This window comes from Callorhinus ursinus, unplaced genomic scaffold (assembly GCF_003265705.2).
Source record: "Callorhinus ursinus isolate GAN/ISIS: 27379988/994484 unplaced genomic scaffold, GSC_fseal_2.0 scaffold44, whole genome shotgun sequence".
Lineage (NCBI taxonomy): Eukaryota > Metazoa > Chordata > Mammalia > Carnivora > Otariidae > Callorhinus > Callorhinus ursinus.
In genome coordinates, this window is record NW_027397106.1 from 6889362 (window position 1) to 6915176 (window position 25815).

The window sequence follows — 25815 nt, forward strand, 5'->3', positions numbered from 1 at the left end:
TCTCTCTCTCTCTCTCTCTCTCTCTCTCTCTCTCTCTCTCTCTCTCTTTCTCTCTCCACAAGCCCTGGGCCTCTGGCCGCTAAGCTTCCCAAGCTGCAAAGATTAATCTTTTTAATATTGCTGTTATTCATAGTATTTATCATGCGGATAGACTTAGATGTGACTAGTTTTCATCTTTTCCAGTATTCTTTAACCTGTATTATTTTTATACCGAGAGTAGGGCACATCCTTTTACCCCCCCACCCCCATTTTACAGTCAGACTGAGGCACAAAATGATTTGCCTGAGGTCACATAGCTGGCTAATAAGCAGGTGGACTGGTGAGGAGCCTGGGTGTGTATCCGCTGAACCCGGGCCATGGACCTACACTCACCCCTGCCCTTTCCTCGTGCCCCCGGCAGTCCAGATGCAATCTCCCTGAACCCTAGCATTTTCTTCTCTTAAAGGAATAGGCCCAGGCATGTACATCCCTCCCTCCCTCCCTCCCTTCATTCTTGAAATCTTACGTAGTAGGGGCTCTGTGAATGAGACAGGGGGTCCTGCCGAGGGTGGTCCTGCAGAGCGCCCCGCCCCACAGACAGACCCAGGGCCGCGGGGTCTCACTGCTCACCCCCAAGCATTTAGGCATCACTCTGCCTCCCGGCGTTGGGGCTGCTCTCCACTTAGCATGGGTACAAGCCCCTGAGGATCCTGAGGGTCAGACAGCTAGTGTGACTGGTGGCTGGTGGCTGGTGGCTGGGGCAGACTCTGACCCGGCAGTTGGCTCCTCCTTCTTTTCCATGAACTGATAGGCCAGAACATAAACGCATTTCCAAAATGCATCCTCGTACCCTGCCACATACAGGAGTGCTAGACTTCTCACACAGCTGCCAGGGCCCTGGGCCTGACCCAAGGCCCCAGCGTGTCCAGTTGCCCTGCTCCAATGCCCCAGCCAATCCAGGCCCCCTGTCTGAGATTCTGGACGCTCCAAGCCCCAAGCCCCACCCTCCTGCAGCCGGGCTGGGCAGGGCACCCGAGGACGAAGGGGCTTACAGCCTCGGTGATGAGCGACTGTTGTTCCTCCCGGTGATGATGAAAGCAGATCCTCTGAGAAGCTGAGTCTGACTCAGCTGTGTGCTTTGAGAGCATCTTCTTGGTCATGCCTGGGGCCTTCCTGGAGCAGGGGGCCTTGCTGGGGCCAGCAGGGCTGCTGCTGGTGGTAGGTGGAACACCCGGGGAGGAGGATGGGCCCAGGGACTCCCAGAGGAAGAGGAAGGCTGGGCTCAGAGCCCAGATCCACTTTTTATGGGAAAGTGTGGGATTCAAGTTCTCGAGTCTGTTTAGACTTTGACCCGCGTGGACCCTGGGTGAAGGAGCCCTACGCTTAGGGCCTCGTCTGACTCTGCCCCGCATGTTCTTGGCCCTTGGGGAGAACTCAGGGTCTCAGGTTTCTTGCTGGGGTGTGAGTTGTGGGCAGCCAGAGCCGTCTCTGGGTTGCTGAGCGGAGGAGAATGCAGGCTTTTCTGGCACTGCGGGGACTGTAGCCAGCAGAGGGGTGGAGAGTCATGAGGTGGGGTCATGAGGCAAGGCATTTTCAGCTAACCCTGCCTCCCAGAAAAGAGCCCGGTCACCCCGAGCTGGAGGCGCGCAGGTGTGCGTCAGGGTGGCCTCCGCAAGGGGCAGTTGCGGGGAGCCAGAGGAGCCTGGGCCTCAGCAGCCACGTGGCCTCGGCCTCGGGCGGGTGTCTTCCTCTCTCTCGGTTTCCTTATTTATAAACAGGGATTTTGACTAGAAGGGTTTGGGATGTTTTCCCACTCTCAGTGTCTTGGCATAGGCCTCTCAAGTCAACCAAAGAGATGAGGGGGCACCGACCTCTCTTGGTCATAAAGCTGCCGACTCTCTGAGCATTTTCCCAGGGGTGGCCTCCGGCCAGGACCACCCAAGGGAGGGATGTCAGCTGCAAGCCATTTTATTAGAAGGATTTTCAGAGAGTCCCCTACCCCTAAATATTACCGCCTGCAGCCTCCCTGAATTCTAGTTGTCTATACGAGGCCCCTGTTTTGTAGATACGTAACTTGGAAGATTCTAATGGTCTAATGGTCAGGATCCTCGTCCTAACGGCCAGAAATAGGAGAGGAAGAGCTCGAGGTAATGCATTAGGGGAGTTTTGTTCCCCTCTGAAGCTCCTAGCTCCCCCCCAGATCAAGCTTAGTCCTCTAGGCTGCGGCCCCGCCCCCAGAAAATAAGTGGTCCCCTTTGGCAACCAAACCATGTGAGCTAGAGACAGTGTGACCCACTGAGAGTCATCGCCCCAGACTGGGAAATACTCAAAAGTGAAATGCTTGAACATACTCAAAAGCACATCATAGTCTTAAAATAAAATTTGGTTTTGGAATTATAAAAAGGAATCACATTATGAAGAGTTTAGAGAAACTACCACTTTCTCATGCTTCATGTCTGTCTTAAATGTCATTTTTTTCACAGAGGCTTCACTAACCATCTTATCCAAATTAGGTCTTTTGTGGCTCTGCTTTTTTTTTTAATTGAAGTATAATTAATGTACAGTGTTATATTAGTTTCAAGTGCGCAGTGTTATATTAGTTTCAATGATTCAGCAATCCCATACATTACTCAGTGCTCCTTATAGTAAGGGCACTCTTTAATCCCCGTCCCCCAAACCCCCTTTCCCCCACCCACCTCCCCTCTGGTAGCCAGCAGTTTGTTCTCTGTATTTAAGAGTCTGTTTTTTGTTTGTCCCTTTTTTCTTTGTTCATTTGTTTTGTTTCTTAAATTCCACACATGAGTGAAATCATATGGTATTTGTCTTTCTCTGTCTGACTTATTTCAATTAGCATTATACCCTCTAGAGCCATCCACGTTGTTGCAAATGGCAAGATTTCATTCCTTTTTGGTGGCTGAGCAATAGTCTGAGATATATATAGATATATATAGATATCTATAGATATAACTTGAAACATACATATATATATAACTATAAATATATATATATATAGTACCTCTTCTTTCTTTATCCATTCATCTATTGATGGACACTTGCTTCCATATGTTGACTATTATAAATAATGCTGCAATAAGCACATGGGTACATATATCTTTTTGAGTTAGTTTTTGTTTTCTTTGTGTAGAAGCCCAGTAGTGGAGTTACTAGAGCATGTGGTAATTTTATTTTAAAAATTATGAAGACCCTCCATACTATTTGCCATAGTGGCTGCACCAGATTGCATTCCTACCAACAGTGTATTAAGTTTCCTTTTTCTGCACAATCTTCACCAACACTTGTTATTTCTTGTCATTTTGAGTCTAGCCATTCTGACAGGTGTGAGGTGATATCTCACTATGGTTTCTTTTTTTTTTTTTAAGATTTTATTTATTTATTTGACAGAGAGAGAACACAAGCAGGGGGAGCGACAGGCAGAGGGAGACAGAGAAGCAGGCTTCCCACAGAGCAAGGAGCCCAATGTGGGGCTCGATCCCAGAACCCTGGGATCATGACCTGAACCAAAGGCAGATGCTCAACTGACTGAGCCGAACAGGCGCCCCTCGCTGTGGTTTCAATATGCATTTCCCTGATGATGAGTGATGCTGAGCGTCTTTTCATGTGTCTGTTGGCCATTCTTATGTCTTCTTTGGAAATATGTCTAGTCAGGCTCTGCCCATTTTTTGATTGGATTATTTGTTTTTACGGTGTTGAGTTGTAGAAGTTCTTTATATAGTTTGGATAGTAACCCTTTATCAGACATATCATTTGCAAATATCTTCTCCAATGGTTTCCTTTGCTGTGCAAAAGCTTTTTATTTTGGTTTGGTCCCAACAGTTTAATTTTGCTTTTGTATCCCTTGCCAAAGGAAAAATATCTGGAAAAGTGTTCCTATGGCTGATGTCAAAGAGATTACTGCCTATGTTTTCTTCTAAGAATTTTGTTGTTTCAGGTCTCACATTTAGGTCCTTAATCCATTATGAACTTATTTTTGTGTATGGTGTAAGAAAGTGGTCCAGTTTCATTCTTTTGCATGTAGTTGTCTAATTTGTCCCAATACCATTTATTGAAGAGATGGTCTTTTCCCCATTGTATATTCTTGCCTTTTTTGTCATAGATTAATTGACCATAGATTTCTGGGCTCTCTATTCTGTTCCATTGATCTATGTGTCTGTTTTTGTGCCAGTACCATACTGTTTTGATTACCACAGCTTTGTAGTATATCTTGAAATCTGGGAGGGTGGTACCTCTGGCTTTGGTCTTCTTTCTCAAGATTGCCTTGGCTGGCCCCCCCCCACCTTTTTTTTTAAACACACACTATTCTGGTCTTGTTATGTGCCAGGCACTGTTCTAAGAGCTTTGCAAGTATTAACTCATTCAATCTGCACAAGAGCCTTGTCAGGTACTCTTACTTGCTCTATTTTTACAGCTCGGGGGGGAAACTGAGGCACAGAAAAGTCAGGAGACCTGCCCAGGGTTGTACACCTGGTGAGGGGCCGAATTGGGATTCGAACCCAGGCAGCTTGGCTCTAGAACCAGTAGTCTCAGCATTGGGTTCTGCTCCCCCAAGCACAGCTTTCAATGTGCTCTGCCCATTGTCTCCCTCCGCCTTTGGAGGCTGCGTTCCTCGTCCTCACATCCATTTTGCTTAGCAGTCAGGCAGATGAACAAATGCTGAGAAAGGGGGACATTGGCCGTAGCCCAGCTACCTTAGACACTAATTAGGACAGTTTTCAAAGACGGTAGATCTTCACACCCTGGATAGGAAGCGCTCCTGCCAGTTCCTCTGTCGTCTTTGGGAGGGCAGAGCCTGTGCTGACACACCGGGGCCAAGAGGTGGCAAGGTGCCTGGTGCCCGTGCCCGGCTCCTGCTCGGCTGCTCCCCACCCCGCTCCTGACCTTGCCCTTACTCACTCCCTTGCTGTCTCTCTGAACCTCCTTATCTCTGGCTGCCTGTCTCATCTGCTTCCCTTTGTTCCCGGCTGTGCCTCCAGACCCTCCCCGAAACTACTGGGGCTTGAGGACATGAGACAGAAATTTTATTTTATAAACTCTATTAGGCAGTGTAAACCAAACATTAGCAGAGTTGGCAAAAAAATCTAGGCAGGTGGTTACTTTGGGTTCCTAAAAGGCGGGATTAGGTTGAGTTATCCGTCACATTGTGGATTCAGAAGCTGCTGGAATCCTGGGTCCTGTCTGATCCCTGCGTTGGCTGCCTCTGGCAGTGGTGGTGCCAAGGGGGTGCTTTGGGGGGGTTAGATGCCCCTACATTTCCATTAGTTCCGAACAAACCTGAAATATTGCCACAAACGGTGTGTTCGCCAACTACACAATGAATGCCTAGACCCCGTTTCCACCCACTGCCCATAAGCCCCCGTCGGAAGCCTCCAAATCTCAAAGAGGGCCCCGTCTGCTCTCTCTGTTTGGCTCATCATCTTCCCTTGAGCCTTTATAACGAGTGGGGCTGGAAGGCTCAGTTCGCTCACTCATTCATTCTTGGTCCCTTTACATGTTGACGGTTGTTTAACACCTTCATTGACAATACAAGACAGTAGAGGAGACCCAGGAAGCAGAGGTGAAGAAACAGCCTGTATGGATGAAAAGTTAAATGGCACTGCAGGGGTTAACCAACACCACGTTGGCAAACACACGCCAGAAATGCTGTGATATGTCAAAGGCACCCAGGACAAATATCAAGAACTGAGTCCACAGGCAGGAGCCATTCCTCTGGCTGGAGGGATGAAGTCAGGCTTCTTGGAAGGGTGGGTTTGCCCTGGGCCTGGAGGTGAGTCGGAGATGGACAGTCCAGGGGAGGGCATTGCAGGCAGAGGACCAGCCTGGGGTTTGGCCAGCAGAACCAGAAGCGCAGCCTGGGACTCTTGTGAGTGGCCTCGGTGGCACGTGTGACTCATGCATCCACAGGGCAGGGGGTGAGTGCAACGTTGAATATCAGGGCTGCCCACAAACACAAAAAGAAATGCCTGGAAACCCAACTGTGGTACACAACATACAAACCAATGTGAAAGAAAACCACCCATGGAGCCATTCTAAAACACATTCAGCAAGAGGGAGCCACAGACAGAGGTGGGTCACAAGTGACCAGTTGTGGGCGACTGTCCCAGGTCTCTATCCTGGGGCAATTCCGGGCCACGGTGGGACGGAGCCTGGAGGTCTAGCATCTTCAGGTGCCAGGGGTCCCCTTAGGAGGGGACTCTAGGCCTCTCCTGTGCTGAGCCTGTCCTGTTCTGGTCTGGTGCTGAAGTGACTCAGCCTTGGTTTCAGAGGATAGGCTGGTGGGTAGGCTGGCCTTGGCATATGTCCCCTGGGCCAGTCTCTCCCAGAGCCTGTGGGTCCTGACAGACCCCTCACCACCCTGGTAGCTCAGAGATATGTGGGATCTACTTCAAATAGCCGTCTAATGCTGAGGCTTCTCTGTCCTCTGTTCCACAAGAAACCAATAGGTTCTAAGAACCGTTTTCCAGCCCAGCCTGAATCCTGCCAGTCTAGTAACAGCAGAGCACCAGGCTTACTAGTAAATATTTGCTCATAGAATTCCCATTCTCCACGCTGCTCGTGGCCTGATTGCCTCCAGCATCCTTGCCCACGTGCCCTCACCCTCCACAGCTGCACTCTGTTCTCACTTCCTGATCAGAGGAGGCATCTCTGTTTGGTGTTCTCGTCATGGGAATGCCATCCGCCACGCACCTGTCACCACCCCCTCCCAGCCCCAAGTCTCCAGGACTCAGCCTCCCGGGACTCCCACCTTGCTGGCTGGCTCCCTGGGAAGAGCTTTTAATCAAGGGTGGAAAGTCCATGTGAAAACCTAACTGGGGGAAAACTTGGAAAGAGGAGCAGCAGAGTTTTCTGTCCAGACCAGGCCAGCCGCTGTCTGAAATGCCCTTTCATGCATTTATCTCTATAAACGCCTACATGCATCTAATTCATCTATGAAGCAGCTTTGCAGGAGTGTACAGAGGTGTGTTCATACCTTGGCTCTCTGGATTGTTTCCTACTGTCCTATCTACTTTCCTCCATGTCAGCATGTCTTGGGTTATGCAGTCCTGGGCTTTGGGAATCAGATCTGGGAAGCAGGGATGAGCAGCTCTGAGAGGCATGGAGGCATTCAAGTGGTGGCAGGACAGCCTCCTAGGATCGTGCCGGGCTTGCAATTTCGTATGAGAAGTGGAGCCAGGTGACTGCTGAGGTCCCTTTAATTCCACAGAATCTGAGCGCAGACCACTTTGCCTGGTAACCCAGATGTGATTAAGTGGTTGTTGATGCATTCTGTGGGACAACGTGGCATCAGTGCCCGTCAGGACAGCATCTGGTTGGAAGTCCTGCCGCATAACTTACTGATGTGCCCCTGGGTGTGCCTGCCAACCTTCCTGTGCCTCAGTTTCCTCCTCTGTGAATGAGGATAACAATAGTACTGTTAAGGGTTGTAGTGAGAGTGAAGGAGAGAATGCATAGGAGGTTCTTCGTGTGTGACACCCCAGCACATGCTCAGTCAGTGTTGGTGGTTGTCCTTAAAGTTGGCTTTGTGGTTCTTGTTGGTTGGTTCTTGTTGGAGGACCCAGTCGGATCCTCAGATGTGCCCTCTGGCTCTATGGGGTAAGTGTCAACCCTCCCCCAGCTCCCAGCCTTGCTCCTGACCTAAAATTCCCCTGATGGAGGGAGGCGCTCCTGCCCAGAAGCTCCACCCCACAGGCTGCTCAGCCGGACAGTAGGGTCAACCGGGCCGGACGGACTCCACACCTTTGGCCTCGGTAGGGTCCCCCAGCAGGGCTCTTGGAAGGCACCGTCCACCCCAAATTCTGAGGTGTTGTTCTCCTGGCCCAGCCAGTGACTGTCTCCTTTAGCCCCTAAGCTAACCGGAGTCCGAGATCCGGGCGTGGGCCACCAGCCCTCCAGAGGCTGTGGGCTCCCGCTGGCTGTGGTTGCAGCCCACTCTCCGCTTGGACTTGGCCGCTGGAGCAGGCCAAGCAGCCTTTCTGCTCCTACTCCTTCAACCAGCCTCCCTCCTCTGCGAAAGGGCCAGGCCGACGCTGTGGCTGTGCTTCTGCTGTGAGTCTCTTGCAAGGGGGCTTGCTCCAGGCTGTTCTGTGCACTCCGGAGCCCCACGTGGGGTCTCATCTCCGCACAGCGAGGCAGGGGCATTCTTCCCAACCCACGGTGGCGGCTCACCCCGGGCTTGGCAGGAAGCCCTGGAATGACCTTGGCAGGGATTGTCAGGTTCAAGCCCGTCATTTTGGAGATGGGGAAACTGAGGTCAGAGAGAGGAAGGATCCCACATTTCAAGCACACCGGCTGAGGAGGACAGGCCCCCCTACTTCACCCTGGGAAAAAAGTCACTACAGAGTAATCTCAACGGTTCATCCGTTTTGCCTTTTTATATGAAAGTTTTCTTTTGAGAGGGCAGAATCTCCATGCAGCGCTCTTTCTGGAAAGGGCAATTTACTTAGCAGATTTTACCTTTAATAGGGGGAATTTGGCAGCCCCACGTTGCTGCACTTCTGCTCTCGGACCTGGGGAGGAAGGAGTGCCAAGAAGCCTCACCTCCCTGGGGAGGGTCCTCGGGAAGACAAGTGTAAGCAGGGGATGAAGGGAGCGGGCTTCTGGGCCCCCAGAAGAGCAAGGGTATGTCCTCTGGCTGTCTCTAAGGCCTCTCGCCCACCGCTGGCCTCGTAAAGCTGGAACCTGTGAGAACCTGAACCATGAAAAGCTGAGACGCTGACTCAGTAAGTTAGAGACTATTTGCATACTATTTCTGGGGTGCTTTAGCTGTGTGTGGTTTGATGCTAATAAGAGCAGCCCTTGTTTCTGACCCACACGTCCTATATCTCTCCTTGCGCTGACCCTAACGCTTGCTTGAGCACTTCACTGATGGTCAAATCTGGAATGATCACTTTACTATGTCCCTCATATTAGCACCGGGAACTCAAAGATGAAGCCAGCCTGTAGCTCTTTGGAAGGTCAGAGCAGTGGTTTGCTGGTAGGTGGGTGTTTGGAGGACATCACCCAGAGACAAGCCCATTGGTGCTCCCCACTTGGGACAGAGAAGCCCCCCAAACCAGGCCTATTTTGCTGTACCTGCCTACATGACCTATTTTCTGGCTACAGCTAATATTACCTGTTCTAAACATCTGGAATGACCTGCCTGCTTAGTCACCTTCCCTCTGGCTTCAAACAGCTGTAGGGCCCCACCCCCTCTCCACATACATCCTATCCATCTAGGGTCCCTCCCCTTTTTCCTCCTGCAAGGATCTGGAGGTACCAGATCCACAAGTTTTGATGTCTTTAAAAGGATCAGCCTGGGCAATAAGGCTCATTTGAGAGCTGTGACATTCACCTTGACTCTAGTGAAAGTCCAACAGCCAATCCCCTTTTGGCTTCCAACTGGGCACCATGAGGCCCTGTGTGCCCCTGATAGTGGCCATACTCTGCAGCCTGGCCTGGGCTGGTAAGTCATCATCTGGTGGGGGTGAAAGGGTCCTACGTAAAGAAGCAGAGAGTTGGGGAACTTGGTAGAGGGTGAGCCGAGTGGGACAAGGGAGGGTCAGCTCTGTCCTAAAGCCAAGGAGCACCTTAGACCTATCCCTGTCAGAGTATAGGAGTTGTCTCTGGGGTGGAGGGGACGGTGTGAAGGGGGCTGCAGGGCTGATGGACTAATGTCATGGAAGTCCCTTCCAGAGTCCTTGGCAGACCAGACCCAGACATCCCTTAGTCCAACCTGACTTTTGATCTCACCAAGGTTTGTCGGCGGGACTGTTGTATGATGCAAAGCCGGGGCTGTGTCCTGCTGGGTTTGAGTGACCTGGCTGGTGGATGAGGTTGTCTGGGGTGGGACCTTGCTCTGGGTAAAAGCCTCAGGAGATGGGCAGGCTCAGGGGGAAACCGGAAAAGCCCCTGGCCGAGAGGTAGGCCGTGTACGCTCTAAACTCTACAGTGGTCAGAGGAACGGGCCTTCGACCCAGTGTTCGAGGAACTAGAGCACAGAGAAGGGTCCGGGCCTACAGTTACTTAGGGGTGCAGGGGATGGGGCCTGCAGAAGGACAGCAGTAGCCGTGCAAAATGCTGATGCTGAGGTGTTCATTGGTAGTTGGTTATTGGGTGTGGAGGAAGGAGTGCTAAGGGAGGGGGCTGAGCTGAGGGGTGTGGGGAGAATCCTCCTCTGCCCAGAGGAGAAAGAATCAGAGCTTGATACCCACCCCACCCAACCCAGGTTGTTCCCAAATAGGACTGTTGTAAGGACGAATTAAGATAATGTATAAAAAGCACCTTACATGGTGTGAGATCTCAATGAGCTGGGGTTTGGGTTACGAGTATGTTTATACATATTCCTGGGAGAAACTTCCTCATTTCCAGCCGTAATGGGATTCCCAAATGGAAGTCCTTTGGAGGAAAAGGCAGCTCCCAGGCCCCCCTGCTCTGGGAGGGACCGGGGACCTCTATTCTGGCACCTGCTGCCGAGCAGCTGGGAGTCAGCTCTGCCGGGGCCCTGGGGCGTGGACAGCCATTGGGGAGGGCATGAGAACTTCTAGCTTAGTGTGAGCCAGCGGCCGCTGGGTTGGCACATCCCACTCTCAGGAGAGGAGAGCGACTTGAGACACTGGGTCTCTGGGCAGCCATGCCCGAGGACAGAGGTAACAGTACCTTCAGAAGTGCATGTGAAGCCCTTGCGCCTGTGGGGGGGTGATCTAGCCTGGCTGTGGGATGGATGGGGAGTTGTGGGTCCAGTGGGCAATGCCTCCTTCTTTCCTAAGGTGGGTGGGAGGAGGCTCGGCTCTTGTCCATCCTAGTTCCAACTTCTCAGAACTTACATGCAAGACTATGGATCATATGGAGGAGTCACGGCCAGTCTTAGGACCCTGGTTGTTTTGGGTGAACCGGGGCAGGAAGCTGGTCCTGGAAATGAATCTTCTTGGTTGACTAGGTCGCCAGGGAAACAGCATCTGGGGCTCCTGGGCAGGCACAGATGTAGGATGATGCCCCGACCCTCAGAGTGGCTGAGTGCTGGTGTAATAGGGATACCCAGTGGGCAGCATGGATAAGGAGTGGGCCTTCTGGCATATTGAAGTCTTGGAGAGTGCAGAGAAATTCAGCATCTCATGAGACAGGGGAGGCCCTAAGCTTTTCAAGGGGAATGGAGGGAAACCCTGAGTCTGAGACAGGCAAGGCCAAAATGAAGAAGGCTGAGGCCCAGAGAGATGAGGCAGAGGCCAAGGGGCAGATGGTTGCTGAAGCAGTGACTCAGCACCTGGCCCGTGAGCAAGGCTCACACCGAGCCCTGTGTGGCTCGCAGGCACAGGGTGGGGACACCAGAGTGGGGAGTCGGGGTGACTTGTCCACTGAGTGTCCCGAGGACAGCACAGCGAGGCGCCTATGAGGAAAAAGTCCCTCCTACCTCTCCCCTCCACCCTCAAATCCCAAGGTCGTCTTGAAGCAGACCAACTTTACAGGGAACCCCTGGACGGGGGTTCTTACTGGGGACAAAGTTCTTGAACAGAGATGAAAAAGTCCACTCAGCCAGGGCCATGGGGGCTGCTGTCCCGAGCTCCAGAGAGCTGACTATTCACTCAGAGCCCTTCTCAACCGGTGCCAGCTACTGGAATGAAGTGAGTTCTTTCCTGGGACTCTGCTGATCTGGCCCATTGTGAACATTGCCTTGAATTGTCTGAATTTTCTCCCTTTGGATTCTGGGTGTTCTGCCAGGCTGACCTGGCAGGCAGCTGACCGAGCCTTCTTCATGGCCTAAAAATTTCTCCTTAAGGTCTTTGCATTCAGGTTCCAAGGGAGCATCATTTAAGATTCAGGAGGAGTTCCCTCAAAGGACAAGTGGCCTTGGGTCTGGTTGTTTTTTAAGGACAATCCACTGGATGAAAGGCCTGCCTCCCTGGCTGTGTGGGAGGCCCTGGACACAACTTGAGGCTGCCTCAGGACCTGGTTAACCCTGACCTGACACCTCTTTAATGTAAAGAATACAGGCTCGCAGCAATGACGTCAGCTGGGAAACAGCCAGCAACATAAATGTCCTGACACCCCAGTCCGAGGGATGGCCCAGCTGAAACCCAGGGAGGGAGTCAGCTAGATGGAGTCTGTCCACGGGGAAGACTGCTCCAACCAGTCTGAGCGCTTGCCACATTGGAGGTGGGCATGGAGTGTTATCACTGTTTATTTATCTAAGCAGCACATGTTGCTACTATGTATCACGCGCTGTCCTAAGTGCTTTACAAATATTAACTCATTTAATTCTTATGACTATTCTATGAGATGGACTCCATTGTCATGCCACTTTCACAGATAAGGAAACCGAGGCACAGAAGGTCAAATAACTTGCCCAAGACCTTAGAGCTTGAAAGCAGCAGAACCAGAATTCCAGCCCTATGCAGTTTTGGCCCCAGAGTCCAGGTTCTCAAGCTCTTTGCTGTGCCACCTGCATGAACACCATATAAACCTTCCTGTGTGGAATCACCACCAGAACCAAACTCCAAGTCTAATCGAAGGCAAAAGTGGGATAATTTCTCTTCTCCTAATCCTGACACACTCTTCAACCTTGAAGTGGTGTTAAACCTATCCCCTCATTCCTCAGCCAAACAGCAATACAAAATTGTTACTTTACCAATAAATTTAACTCAAGTCCAAAACCCAACCATAGCTCTTTTTTTTTTTTTAAAGTTTTTTTTTTTTTATTTGAGAGAGAGAGGGAGAGTGAGAGAGAGCACGAGCAGGGGCTGGGGAGAGGGAGAGGGAGAAGCAGGCTTCCCACGGAGCAGGGAGCCCGATGTGGGGCTGGATCCCAGGACCCTGGGATCATGACCTGAGCCGAAGCAGACGCTTAACGACTGAGCCACCCAGGCGCCCCTGCCAACCATAGCTCTTAATCTAAACCTAACTAACCCTAACTCTGGCCCAAATTAGGTTTCAGTTTCTGCGTTCATACAAATTCGATGCTAATGGCAACACTGTCTCTGATCCTTGACCTTCTCCGTCGCCCACAGCCTGGCCCCTTAACCCAGCATTCGGGAAATCCAAACCTCAGGAACCTCAAGTGGAAACAAAGACTCTGTAATTACCCTTAAAGCTCAAAGTGGAAGGAAAGGGCCCCCGAAGCCAACTGTCACCAAAGATATCTCCTGACACTCTCTGTGCTGGGGTGGGCATGGTGGGGGTTGTGTTTTTAGGAGTCGTAGTGGGTTTGTACCATTTCTTTCAAAATTTTTTGTCTATGCCCCTTGTGACCAAAAATTTGTTTCTGCAAGCCATGTGGCTGGAGGAAGGGATGTGGTCTGTGGTTACAGAATGGATTCTATTCCAGAATCCAATTTTCACCCATACTCGCCTCTTGCCCCACCCGAACATAAACTAATTCAAACGCATTCCGAAGACTAGAAGAAACAGAAAGATGGGACCTGGGGGAAACAGGATGCAGGGGAGACCAGGTGGAGGGGAGCAAAGAACAAAGCAGCAGAAGACATAAAAGAGACAGGATGAGAGGAAGGGGGTGTCAGAGGGGAGAGGGCAGGTGGGATCACTGGGGCAGCAGTGACTCACCTTGATCTACGTGACAGGTGATTGGTGGCCTGTGGGTCACGACCAGCCTACAGATCTCTTTCGTTGGTCTGCCTGAATTTTTTAAAAATTGGAGAACTTCACATAAAAATAAAGGCTTCTCTTGAAAAACTAGAGGCTCTGGCAACACTGAGCCTGCACCCCAACATGGCAGAAGTGGCTAGAGCTGAGAGTGGCTGCCAATTTCAGGCCGAGCATCACTTCCAAGTTTGTCACGGTCCCCACCAATTCCTACTGCCTCCTTGCTTCTTTCCCGGCTTCTGTTAGAGGTCTAGCCTCACTCGGCATTCGAGTCTGTGATCCTCATCTATATAATGAGCCCTGCAATGTAGGGTGGGTGGTGGGTGGTGGTGGGGATGAGGCTTCTGCTGGTGCGTGAGCGGTTGCGCATGTATTTCTCCCTTGCAGATAGCAATGATCTTCCCTGCGAGGTGGGGCCCGCGGCCCTGTCTGCAAACCCTACTGCAGGGTGCACCTTGATGAGGAGAATAGGATCCTCACAGAGCTGAGTTTGTGACCTTTGTTGCCTGTAGGAAAATTGGAGTCCTGTGCATCTCGCTGTAATGAGAAATTTAACCGGGATGCTGCCTGCCAGTGTGACCGCCAGTGTCCCCGGCATGGGGACTGCTGTGAAGACTATGAGCACCTGTGTACTGGTGAGGCTCCTTGTGGGGTGAAGGGTCTGGGAGGCAGGCCAGGCCATGTCCACGCCCAGACTGCCTGAAGGGACGCTGGCTCGGGTGTCTAGCAGTTCAGAGCTGGGTTTGAGATGGATGACAAGACTCCAGGGGCCCGAATGAGGACACTGAAGGGCAGCGCAAAGGTCAGGGATTTGGCCACTACTTGTCCCAGGTATTCTAGGATGTCCCCAGTATAAAACCCCAACTTCAAAGAAAATAGGTTATTTACCCGGAATATCTATCTGAACTATCAGGATTAACAATATTTTGAAAGTTTAAGTAATTTCAAAAGCAGCAGAATGGTAACAAACATGAGTATAACATGAATCCCATTACCAGTTGTAATTCAACACTTTACATCGCAAAAGTGTAAAAAGGGAGTAGAACTTTCCAACTTGCGTGCCACCAGGAAGCCTGCACGGCATCACAGTGACTGTTGTGATTCACACCACTCTTCCGATAATGAGTGGACCGAGCGGCTGCAGCATTTTCAATCTATCATTCCCTGTCCGGTGACTAAATGGGACACGCACTGCTCTCAGAAGCCAATCACTTCTCTGCTACTCTAACAACATAGTTTTAAAGGAATCACTTGAAAAAATTATTTTGAATAATCTCCTTGTTTGGATGCTTCCAGGGTTTTAGACCGCCAGATAAAATGGTCTTCTGCTTTGTGACATGAAGCCTTGTTAAGTTCACTGTCAAACCAGGTGCCGCGACTCTCAGTTTGGAAAACATGATCACTAAAGACATGGTAGGGAATGGCTAGCAAGACCCTGGCATACAGTTGTGCAGGTTGTGCACTGCACAAGGGCACCTGGCTGAGAAGGCAAGTTGACCAAAATAGAGTCCATATCCTTCTTGCTAATCCATGTGCCTTGGTGAAGAGTTGTGTCCGCTGAGAGAAAGTAGTACCTTTTCCCAGTTTTCCCAAAGGTGGTATATGCTGACCCAGCCATGTGCCCACTGGGTTGCTTCCATCCAGAAGGAACCCTCATTCAATTTACACGAAAACACCATCTATACCAGCAGAAGTTCTGCTGATCAAGCCCAGGGAGGGAGACCCAGGTCCAGAGCTCAGGGCCAGTATCAGAGCCTGCCCCTTTCTCTTGCCTTGTGCCCTATTCAGCAGACACAGGAGAACCTGTTTACCTTGGACCATCGGGCTGGCATTCACAGCACAGAAGATACTTAGCTTAGGAGCCAGTCCATCTCCCAGTCTCTGATTTGCAACTCAGAATCCTGTTCCCACAGAAAAAAAAAATATGGATGATGCTTGAGACTCTAAATCAGCTCTTGAAAGTCTCTTTAGCATAACATTGGCGGAGTTAAGGACCTTGTGGATTGTCAGCCCTTAGAGCACAGCCTGGCACCAAATAAGTGATCAGATGTGTGTTGCTGAACAAATCACCTGCCCTGTGGTTCTGATGGTAATAAGACAACACTATCCAGCAAACTCACTAATGGATTCTGAATCACTTTGTAATAATTTTGCTTCTTTGGAGGGAAATTACCCCACTGTGTATGAGAGAGGAGCTCAGTGTCCCCAGGAGCATCCTTCCTCTTCCTCCCCACCCCCACTCCACCCACACTGCTCTGCCCCGAGCCCAGGCTCCAGTCACACAGTCTGCAGGCCAGGGGAACGGGGCAGCAATATGAACATGCTTTTCTGAACACGCCCCCCCCCATCTCTGTGGCCATTGCCAAGTGTTGTAAAGAAAGAAGGGAAGTTGGTATCTCAGGAAACAGTTCTTAGTCCCAGAGGGCCTGGGTGGAGTTCACCCTTGACCGTGACTGGGAGTTATTATAGGTAAGGGATGTTCCTAAGTGAGAGCCTTGTCATTTGGAGAAGGGCAAGCCCGTCCATCTATCAACGTGCGTTAAAGAAAAGTCATACCCAAATCAGGGTTTTCAATCCAGAAGGCACCCCTTCCTGCCTCCTCTCCTCTTTGTACAGATGAGCACACTGAGTACCAGAATGCTCAAGTGGCAAGGAGAGTTGTCACCTGGGGAAATTCTTTGCACTTTTTGTAACAGGTTTCAGCCATCTGTCCCCTTCTGTCTTCCATTTTCAGTTTGTCTCCTTGTTCATTGTGCCTTAGCCCCTGTTTCGTATTTTCTTCCACTGCACTGCTTGTCCCAGAGGCTGGGGGAACTGAGAATCAGACATAAGGGGAAGGGAGCCCTTGGGGTGGGGGGCGGGTGGGTGGCTGGTGACTCTACTTCTCTGACCTACAGTGCAAGAGGACCCTGAAGAGCCAGAGCCATTCCTGGGGCTGGAGGAAGAGATGTTGGAGGCCCCAGCGAGCAGTGAGTCTGCCCTTCTAAAGGGGGGCCTGCAGGCTAAAGGAGGAGGGACACGGGAGGTGACAAGGAGGAGGCAGCCATCCCAGTGGCAGCAGGCACAGGCCTGAGCCAGGCGGACCCCAAACCCAGCACCCGGAGGTGGTATGAGGGGCTGGGCTTGGCAGCCTGGCGTGTAGGCAGGAAAGGGAGTCTGAGGCCTACGGAGGGAAGTGGAAGAGATTTTATTTTTAGGGTGGGAAGATTATAAAAACAACAGTCCAGAAAGTAGAGTTTGGCCTCTCGGAAAGGGCTTCCTGACCATGGAGGGTGTGTACCAGTTCAGCCTGTTTGTTTTCCTTCCCTGGAGATCTTCGCTAGGAGTGCGGAGGGCGAGGCTGGGGGGCTGGGGTGGGGGTGGTGTTGGGAGAACCCGGCGGCAGGCCCGAAGCGACCTCTAGGGGTCTGCCCGGGACACACACACCCCTCCCTGTCCTCTCAGACCTGTACTCGGCACCCAGCTCCTGTCGGGACCGCTGCCACGAGGCCTTCGACAGGCACCAGCCGTGTCACTGCAATGCCCGCTGCCCAGAGTTTGGGAACTGCTGCAAGGACTTCGAGATCCTGTGTGGCCACGGTCAGTCTCCTGCTCCCTTTAGCGCAGCCCCAGGGACCCAGGAACTCTCCAGAGCAATAGTTCTGCGGGTGCGCTCCCTGGACCTGCGGCATCAGTACCATCTGGGGCTGTATTAGAAAGGGAGACTCTAGGGCTTCCCCCCAGACCCACAGAATCAGGAACTCTGGGGGCGGGGCCCCCTGACCTGTTTTCACAAGCCCTCCAGGTGATTATGGTGGGCGCCCAAGTTTGAGAACCTTCGCAGAGGAGTGTGTGTGGACATTCTGCGGTGAGGCCACTTGCTGATTTTAAGTAGCCTTGAGGCCCCGAGGCCCCCGGCGTCCAACCACTAGGGTGATGGATTGCCGCCTCTTTCCCTGGCTGTCGGCTTCTGGAAGGTGCCCAGGGGCGGGGGCCCACAGACTGCTCCCCTCCCCCCCCCCCCCCCCCCCCCCCGCCTTCCTTGGGCTGAGAGCCCCCTCCCCCATCCCTCCCAGAGGGCTTCTCCTACAGCAGGGACGCCATAACCAAGGAGGAGCTACAGAGCGTCTCTGAGAAGATCTACAGGGCGGACATCAACAAAGCGAAGAAGGAAGACATCATTCTCAACAGCCAAAACCGCATCTCGCCCTCGGAGACCAGAGACCACGTGGACCGCTGCCCAGAGCCGTGAGTCCCCTTCACTCTCCCTGCGCAGTGCCCCGCGCCGGCTCCCACCCCCGGCCGGCTTCGCTTCCTTCCACGCCTCAGCCCTTTTCTCCTCAGGGCAGGCAGGATCAAAGGGAGAGAAGAAAGTAGGTCTCCAGAGACAAAGCCATCTTGAGGGACTGTGGGTGTGCAGCTTGGAGGGTTTCTGTGGTTGACCGGGCTGCGAAGAGAACCGACCTTCCAAGCGCTGGAGCCGGAGAAAAGAGGCGCCTCAGGCACACCCTTCTGGAGGGGCTGACGGCCCCACTCTGCTCCGGACCCCCACCTTCGCAGGCCTGCCCCGGCGGGTCTGGCCGCCCCTGCGGGGGTGGTGGTGGTGGGGTTCTGCTCCATGTTCAGGCCTCTTCCCCCCCCCCCCCAGGCTCTTCACCTATGTCAACGAGAAGCTGTTCTCCAAGCCGACCTACGCGGCCTTCATCAGCCTTCTCAACAACTACCAGCGGGCCACGGGCCGTGGGGAGCACTTCAGTGCGCAGCAGCTGGCCGAGCAGGACGCCTTCCTCAGAGAGGTCATGAAGACGGCGGTCCTGAAGGAGCTCTATGGCTTCCTCCGTCACCAGAGTGAGTGAGCCTCCCTAAGCCCCAAGGGGCAGTGCTGAGGACAGGAGGGCCTGGCAGCCCTGGGGCTCCACGGTGGGGTGGGGGGGGCTGTGCGGTGGCCAGCGGACTTCCGAGGGGGCCACGGAGGAGCCCCGGAGAGACCACGGGCCTAAGCAGCGGAAGCAGCCTCGGTCCGGCTTGGAAGTCACCTCTCCTCGGATTTGCTCTGAGCCGCCGCCTGCATCCCCGCACTCACTGCTCCAGTCTCAGGCTCCCTGCGAGACGCGGAGTCACCCCCCTCCCTCCGCCCCACTTCAGCGGAGCCCAGGGGCGCCCAGGGTCCCCGATTCTCCTCCCTCCTGCTCCAGGTCCAGGAAGGACGCGTGGCTCACTTCACGTTTTTGCTGGGGAAACAGCAACAGAAAAGCACCCAGAGTTTCTACCGGGAGGGGTTCTGGCTAGCGTGGCTCCAGATAGGGATACATCTGAATCAGACCAAACAAGGTTTGAGCCGCAGGAGTTCTCGGCAGGGGCTTGTGTTTCTTTCGTGTCCCGCAGATTCCTCCACGGAACTCCAAGCAGCTGGGCTGGGCCCCCTGGGCAGCTCTTGTCCAGGTCTCCCCTCTGCCCAGAGCGGCTGCCTTCCATCTGCCTGCCTTCCCTTACGAGAGAGTCACCGGCGGTTTTTGGGTAAAGCGGAGGAGAGGCCGCTCCTGTGAAGAGGGCGCGATCCCGCACCGCCCCCTGGCGGTCCTCTGCCGCAAACACAAGCGAGAGTCTTGGGAGTCCGGCCCGCCCTCCAGCTTTCCGGAGAGAAGCCCGCCAGGCTGGCTGGCTGCTCTGAGATCAGGGAACTCCCGAGCGGAGCCGGGTCTGGGACCCAGGGATCCGATACTGAGGCCGGGCTGTTCCATTACTTCTCCTGTCCTCACCTCTCTCCCTGTCCAAATCCGGACTGTCCTTCAAGTTCTAGCTCACATCCCACATGGCCGACGCTGCACCTGCCCCGGCTGCCTGTCCAACATCTCACGTGGCTCTCTCATGGCATCTACTCATAACTTAGTGTGAAGACAACTCATGATTCCCACCCCTTCCTCCTTCCTCAGTCTTCCCCATCCCATCGATGACACCATAGTCCATCCCATTGCTCAGGCCCAAACCCCAGGAGTTATATTGAATTCTTCTCTACCTCACGGCTCCCCACCTCCACTCCTCCATCAGTAATGTCTGTCACATCCTCCTTCAAAATCTATCCCTGATCCGCCCGATTCTCACCCCGCCCCCGCCCACCCCATGGCTGCCACCACTGCTTCTGACGTGGACAAAGTGTTAGCCTCGAAACTGGTCTCTCTGCTGCTCCTACATCCCCCTCACTTTTTATATACACAACCAGAGTGAGCCTTTAAGAACAAAGCTCTCACATAATTCCCCTGCTTCAAACCCTTCGGTGGCTCTCTCACCTCTAAGAAGCTATAAAGTCGTTAAAAGACCAGTTAACATGTGTAATGATCGCGCAGGCTCAAGTGCCATTTCTATTAACTGTGTAGATCTTGTGTGAGTTACATAACCTTGGTCAGCCTCAATTTCCTCATTTCTAAATTGGGGATAATTAGTCTTGACCTATGTGAAGATTCAATGTGAGGACTGAAAGCACTTAAAACAGTTGGGGCACATAGAACATAGTAAATCTAAAATATTTTTGTATTGTTACTTTTTGACTGGCCCCCCACTTTCTTGCCATGGCTTGTGAGGCCTGGCCACTGCCTACCTCTTGGACCTCCTGTCCGACCACTGCCCCCTGCGCTCACTGTGCTCCAGCCACACTGACTTTCCCTTAGCTCCTTAAACACAAAGCTCAGGTCATCTTAGAGCCTTGCACCTGCTGTTCCCGCCACATGGAAGAATCTTTCCCCGGATTTTGTGTGGTTGACTCCTTATCCTTCAGGTCTCTGATTAGTGGTACCTTCTCAGAGAGGTCTTTCTAGTCTTCCTTTCTAGAAGAGCCCAACCCCATCGCAACCCGACCTCCAGTCATCATGGGATACTCCGCTTTATTTTCTTCATAGCACTTACCTGCCATCATATTGTTTATTATTTGTCTTTTCCACTGGAACGGAAACTGTGAAAGCAGGGATCTTGTCCTTGCTATGGACAACTGAATACGTTTGCTGGTTGAACCACTGTGTTTCTTGATGTGCTGGAGCAGGTGGCTCTTCGCTGCTTCCCAAGGACCTGGTTCCGCCTTCCCCTCTCCTAGGTGCTCTGTGTTCCTCCCTGCAGACCGATACAGCTCGGAACAAGAGTTTGTCAACGACTTGAAGAACATGTGGTTTGGGCTCTATTCAAGAGGCAATGAAGAGGAGGACTCAAGTGGCTTTGAACACGTCTTCTCAGGTGGGATCATTCTGCTTGGAAAGCAAGACTTGGAGGAATGAAGAGAGACAGCTTCCCTCAGGAGTAGGGCAGCATCAGGCGCCGGGGAATCGGCAGCCAAGCCAGCTCTCAGGGACGGACAGTGTCCACTCCCAAGCCAAGGCAGAGGGGTCCGAGGAGCTGTTTTTGAGGAACAGTGTCTTCTGGAGTATTTAAAGGGGAAAGGAGACCAGATACTGGGGCTCCCAAAGGGCACACATAGGAAGGGAGGTGTGTTTGGGGGCAGAGCTGTCTACTTCTGAATGGTTCTCTGCTTTCCAAGAGGGCCATAGTCTTCCTGCCCACTCTCCCACCCCATAAAGCTCCTACCAAGTTTGGCTTGCTACTGGAGAAATGGCTGAGAGGAATATTCCAGATCGGTCACCCGGGGCCAACCGGGAGGAGGAATTCTCCCAAAGGCTTGAGCTGAAAGGGGGTGGGGAGGGCTTTCCTGGGTGAGAGTTAGGGATGTGTGGGATGCTGGGGAGTCAGGGCAAAGGACTAAGCAGGTGTGCATTCTACAAGCCAAAGTCTCAAGAAGGGGGACAGCCTTGGCATGGGAGGGGCAAAAGGGGTTGGAGGGGAGGCCCAGATCACCCACCTTGAACTCTTCATTATAGGTGAAATAAAAAAAGGCAAGGTCACCGGCTTCCATAACTGGATCCGCTTCTATATGCAGGAGAAGGAGGGCCTGGTTGACTATTATAGTCACGTCTATGACGGCCCCGTGAGTACTGAGTGCTGACCCCATGGGCTGGAGAAGCTTATTAGTACCCAGACCTCCTGCCCTCACTCTGCACTCCCAGCAGCCAGACTGGTCTCTCACCCTGACTCTCATTGGCCGCCCAGTGGGGATGGTGAAGATGACTTCCTGATCTGCTGGATAGGCAGCCAGGACCCTGAGATTCCCTCCTAAACAGTGAAGTCTCCAGAGCTGCAGAGGGCAGGAGGCAGAGAGCACTTATCCCTGGATGGGAGGCTGGGGGCAGGGGAGGATCCTCAGAGGGGAAGACAAATCTCAAAGGTGTGTAATGACCCCCTGCCCAAATTTCCTTAGAATGTGGCTTTGGCTGGAAGTTTCAGCCTGGCTAGTCTGAGTTCAACTCCTTCCATTTTATAAAAAAGAAACCTTTGCTGCCCTGGTGCCAGGAAATAACTTGGGGAGAATATATTGTCCTTCTCCTCCACATGTGATGGCCACAAGAAACAGTCATGGCCCCCACGGCCCTGGTGGCAGTCACAGGAATGCTGGCTCTGGCCTCTCTGGGAGACGCACACTGGCAGTTCCAGACAGACGGTCCAAGGAGGGCTCAGACACCTTGGCAGGGCAGACTGTTTCCTTGGTCGATGTAAAGAATCCAGCCTCCCCAGAAAACACACAGGCCCCTAACGGGCCATCCGCAAACCCTGGCTGACTGCTCACCATGTGCCACCTTCTCTGTCAGACTCCGCTCGTGGTATTCACCAGGCCCCCTTTGCTACTCTCCACAGTGGGATTCTTACCCCGACGTGTTAGCCATGCAGTTCAACTGGGACGGCTACTATAAGGAAGTGGGCTCAGCTTTCATTGGGAGCAGCCCTGAATTTGAGTTTGCGCTCTACTCCCTGTGTTTCATTGCTAGGCCAGGCAAAGTGTAAGTACTGGGCCAGCCAGGCCTGGGGAGCAGGCTGGGGCCACAGGCTGTCCTCAGCCAGGACAATCAGGAGAGCTGGATTCTGCAACTCAGTGGCTTGGACAAATCACCCTTCTGCATCTCAGTTTTCTCACTTGGGCAATGAGGTTGTTAGATAAGACTGGTGGTTGCCAGACTTTATCTTAGCAGCAGAACCACCACGTGAAATCTTACGCAGAACCTTCATACGTAAAACAGTTAGGAACAGAGTTGCCCTGGTGCTCCAAGCCTCTCTATTTGGTCCCCAAGGCTGCTAGGGGGAACCCTGAAGCCCCAGAGAGTATAGCTTGAAACCGCTGGGCTTCATCTCTTCTAACATCTGAGGACTTTGGGTCCTACTACTTCTGAAACCCTAAGCAGACATTTAATTTCTGGGGGTTCAGCTCTAGACTCTGAGATTTTAGAACACTGTTCTGGGAAATATGAGGAGCAGGGTTCTTTAAGAAGATGGAAACTAAGGCACAGTTTTGAAGGGCTGCCTGTGCGTGGGGAGTGGGAGACAATGTCTGAAGGAAGCTGTGGCAGTTCTCCTGGGGGTTGTTCAAGTCAGGGCGGAGCCCTTCTGCATGGGTTGGGCTTGATCTTCCCAGTCAGGGGACGGGCATGGAGAGACGTGGTGGGCTCCTATGACCTGGCCATCTTTCCCCACAGGTGCCAGTTAAGCCTGGGTGGATATCCCCTGGCCATCCAGACCTATCCCTGGGACAAGTCCACCTATGGAAATGGCAAGAAATACATCGCCACAGCCTACGTGGTGTCTTCCACCCAATAGAGCTTGGAGCCAGATAGGGGCAGGAGGGCAGTGAGAAGTCCGGCAGGACTCGGGGGCTATCTGCTCTGGGCTGCAGGGGGCTGGAGGAGACTGGGAGGGGTTCTCAAGTCTAGAAATGCCCTTATGGTTAAGAGAGAAAAGACACAAATAAGAAAAATGCAGAGAAGCAGTCAAATGTTTGTGCTCCAGCATTTTGGAAATACAGTCCAGGCAGAGAAGATGGGAGCCCTCTTGCGGCCCTTTGCCCTGACCGGAGGTGAGACCATAGACAAGTCCTTGAGCTCTCCAGGCCTCATGTTTCCTTTTAATGTAAAGGGAAGGGGTTTGCCCCCTTTCTTCTTTTTGGAGTCGATGAGAGGGCAAACCTGATGATATCATTACTGTGAAGGTGTTTTCAATTGTTCTTAAGAAGAACAGCAGATAAAAATTCTAGGTTACTATAATGGCTGTTATCATACACAGCTTTGCAAACTGTAGTTCAGCCCTATGTTGGGGCCTCAAGGGACTCTCTGGTCATGGAAATCAAGCAGTGGGTATTTGGTCTTTTCTAGGGTTCTATCCTCTCAGAACAGGGTCTGGGAGAACCCTGATGCTTGATGGAGGGGAGAGTGGGTTAGCACAGTGAGTGAGCTTGGGAGGGAGTGAACTTCTCCAGGCCTGAGTGTTTCTGCAGCCAGTTCAGTGACTGCATCAAGAAGCTTTCTACTTGTAGATGTTTAGTGCAGGTACAGAGGTGTATTTTGATCCCACATGGTCTGTGAAAGACTTCCCCACATAGGAGGAAGATTTTGCATTTGAAGAAAGGAATTTATAGCTTGGTGACATTAACAATTATTTTAAGGCTTATCCAGCAGCCATAGTTTGCTGGAATTACTCTGGAACTAAAGACAGGGGCTCCCTGTTCCAACCTCAATTATGCATTTCTCCTCTCGTGACCTCAGGGAGAACCAGGCACTGTCCCACAGAACTAGGCTTGAACTATGGTTTACAGGGTTTGAGTCTCCAATTAAAGTCATTAAGAAAACTTGAAATCTATCTTCTCTTTGTATATGACCCCCCTCAAACTGTCCATCTCCCTCCCTGCCTTTTCCCTGGAGCTGAGAGTGATGTTGCTGGCTTCAGTGTCTCTTCAGGATGGTGTGGAGAATGTGGTAACTCAAAGTCCCTGAGGACTCATCAAGTCTCTCTAGCCAAGAGGGGAAGAGAATTCTTCCTGGTTGATTTGTAATGTGAAGTGTAGAAGGATGGTACTTATGACTTCTGGTTCCACATATAAGGAGCTTAGAAGTCACTATTCCATCGTTAACAACAAGTGAAAAACCGAACAGCCTGAAAAATCAACAAGTCTTCTTGGATCTGCAAGAGAGGAGAGGACACAGGCAAACCAGTGCCCTCAAGATTGGAAAGTCAGGCAAATATAGATTGGAATAAGCTTGGAAAGACAAGCGTACTGGAGCAGAGACTCTCATGCAGCAAACCATTGCAGAAACCAGTGCCAGGATAGGAAAATCTGAACTGCAATTGGTGAATTGCCTGAAGGAGAGGCGGTGCAGACTATTCTGAGTTCAAAACTCCAGGGGAGCCAGGCATAGGGGGATGCCACAGGATTGTGAGATTTATCTCCAGGAGCTCCACCAGGTTCCCATAGTGTGTACCAGAGAGAAACCCTCCTGGGTTACTGGCACAGGGAGGAGAAGTGGAACCATTTTGAAATAGCCAGAGAACTCTGTCCTTGCTAACAAAGCCTGCCTTTGGGGGAAACTTGTTAGCTGTTGGCTAACCTGATAGACTATTATCAGAGCCTAACTGACCTGGGGAAGGGAAATACCCAACTCCACCCATGTTAGCCATCCTCTTTCACACAAAGGGGGCAAAAACCTGAGAAACACTCGTGAAGTTCACAGTCCAGAGGCATAGGCTCACTAAAAGACTGAGACACAATCATAAGACCATAGAATGCTTCCCTCCACCCCCTCCCCCCAACATTACCAAAGGCCAATTTACCATGCCTGGCAATCAAGAAAAAATTACAAAGCATATCAAAAGGTAAAATAACATAATTTGAAGAGCTAGAGCAAACTTCAGAAGCAGACATGGCAGGGATGTTGTAATTTTCAGGTAGGAAATTTAAAGTAACTATGATTAATATGCTAAGGGCTATAATGAATAAAGTAGATAGCCTGCAAGAACTGAGAGGCAATGTAAACAGAGAGATGGGAATCCTAAGAAAGAACCAAAAAGAAATGCTAGAGATGAAAACACTGTAACAGAAATGAAGAATACCTTTGATGGGCTTATTAGTAGACTGGACACATTTGAGGAGAGAATCTCTGAGTTTGAGGATATCTCAATAGAAAAACCAAAACCAAAAAGCAAAGAGAATAAAGACCAGCAAACAACCAAAACAGAATAGCCAAGCACTGTGGGACGACTACAAAAGGTGTAATATACACATAATGAGAATGCCAGAAGGAGAAGAAAGGGAGAAAGGAACAGAAGAAATATTTTAAACAATAATGACTGAGAATTTCCCAAACTTAATGTCAGATATCAAACCAGAGATCCAGAAAGTTCAGAAAACACCAA

At 51.8% G+C, this 25815-nt stretch overlaps 1 protein-coding gene across 2 annotated transcripts; it reads left to right on the forward strand.

Annotated features, from left to right (window-relative positions):
• The first annotated feature begins 8239 nt into the window (after nt 1-8239).
• On the forward strand, nt 8240-24235 carry ENDOU (endonuclease, poly(U) specific). 2 transcript variants are annotated; one of them, XM_073882079.1, is made up of 10 exons: nt 8240-8714; nt 14079-14201; nt 16464-16535; nt 17011-17145; nt 17622-17793; nt 18194-18393; nt 20653-20766; nt 21405-21511; nt 22276-22418; nt 23109-24235. In XM_073882079.1, exons 3-10 carry the CDS (start codon nt 16514-16516, stop codon nt 23227-23229), a joined length of 1014 nt encoding a protein of 337 aa, XP_073738180.1. In that variant the 5' UTR covers nt 8240-8714; nt 14079-14201; nt 16464-16513; the 3' UTR covers nt 23230-24235. The 2 variants fall into 2 exon arrangements, with proteins under 2 accessions (XP_073738180.1, XP_073738181.1); XM_073882080.1 differs by lacking the exon at nt 8240-8714 and adding an exon at nt 9382-9436.
• The last annotated feature ends 1580 nt before the right edge of the window (nt 24236-25815 follow it).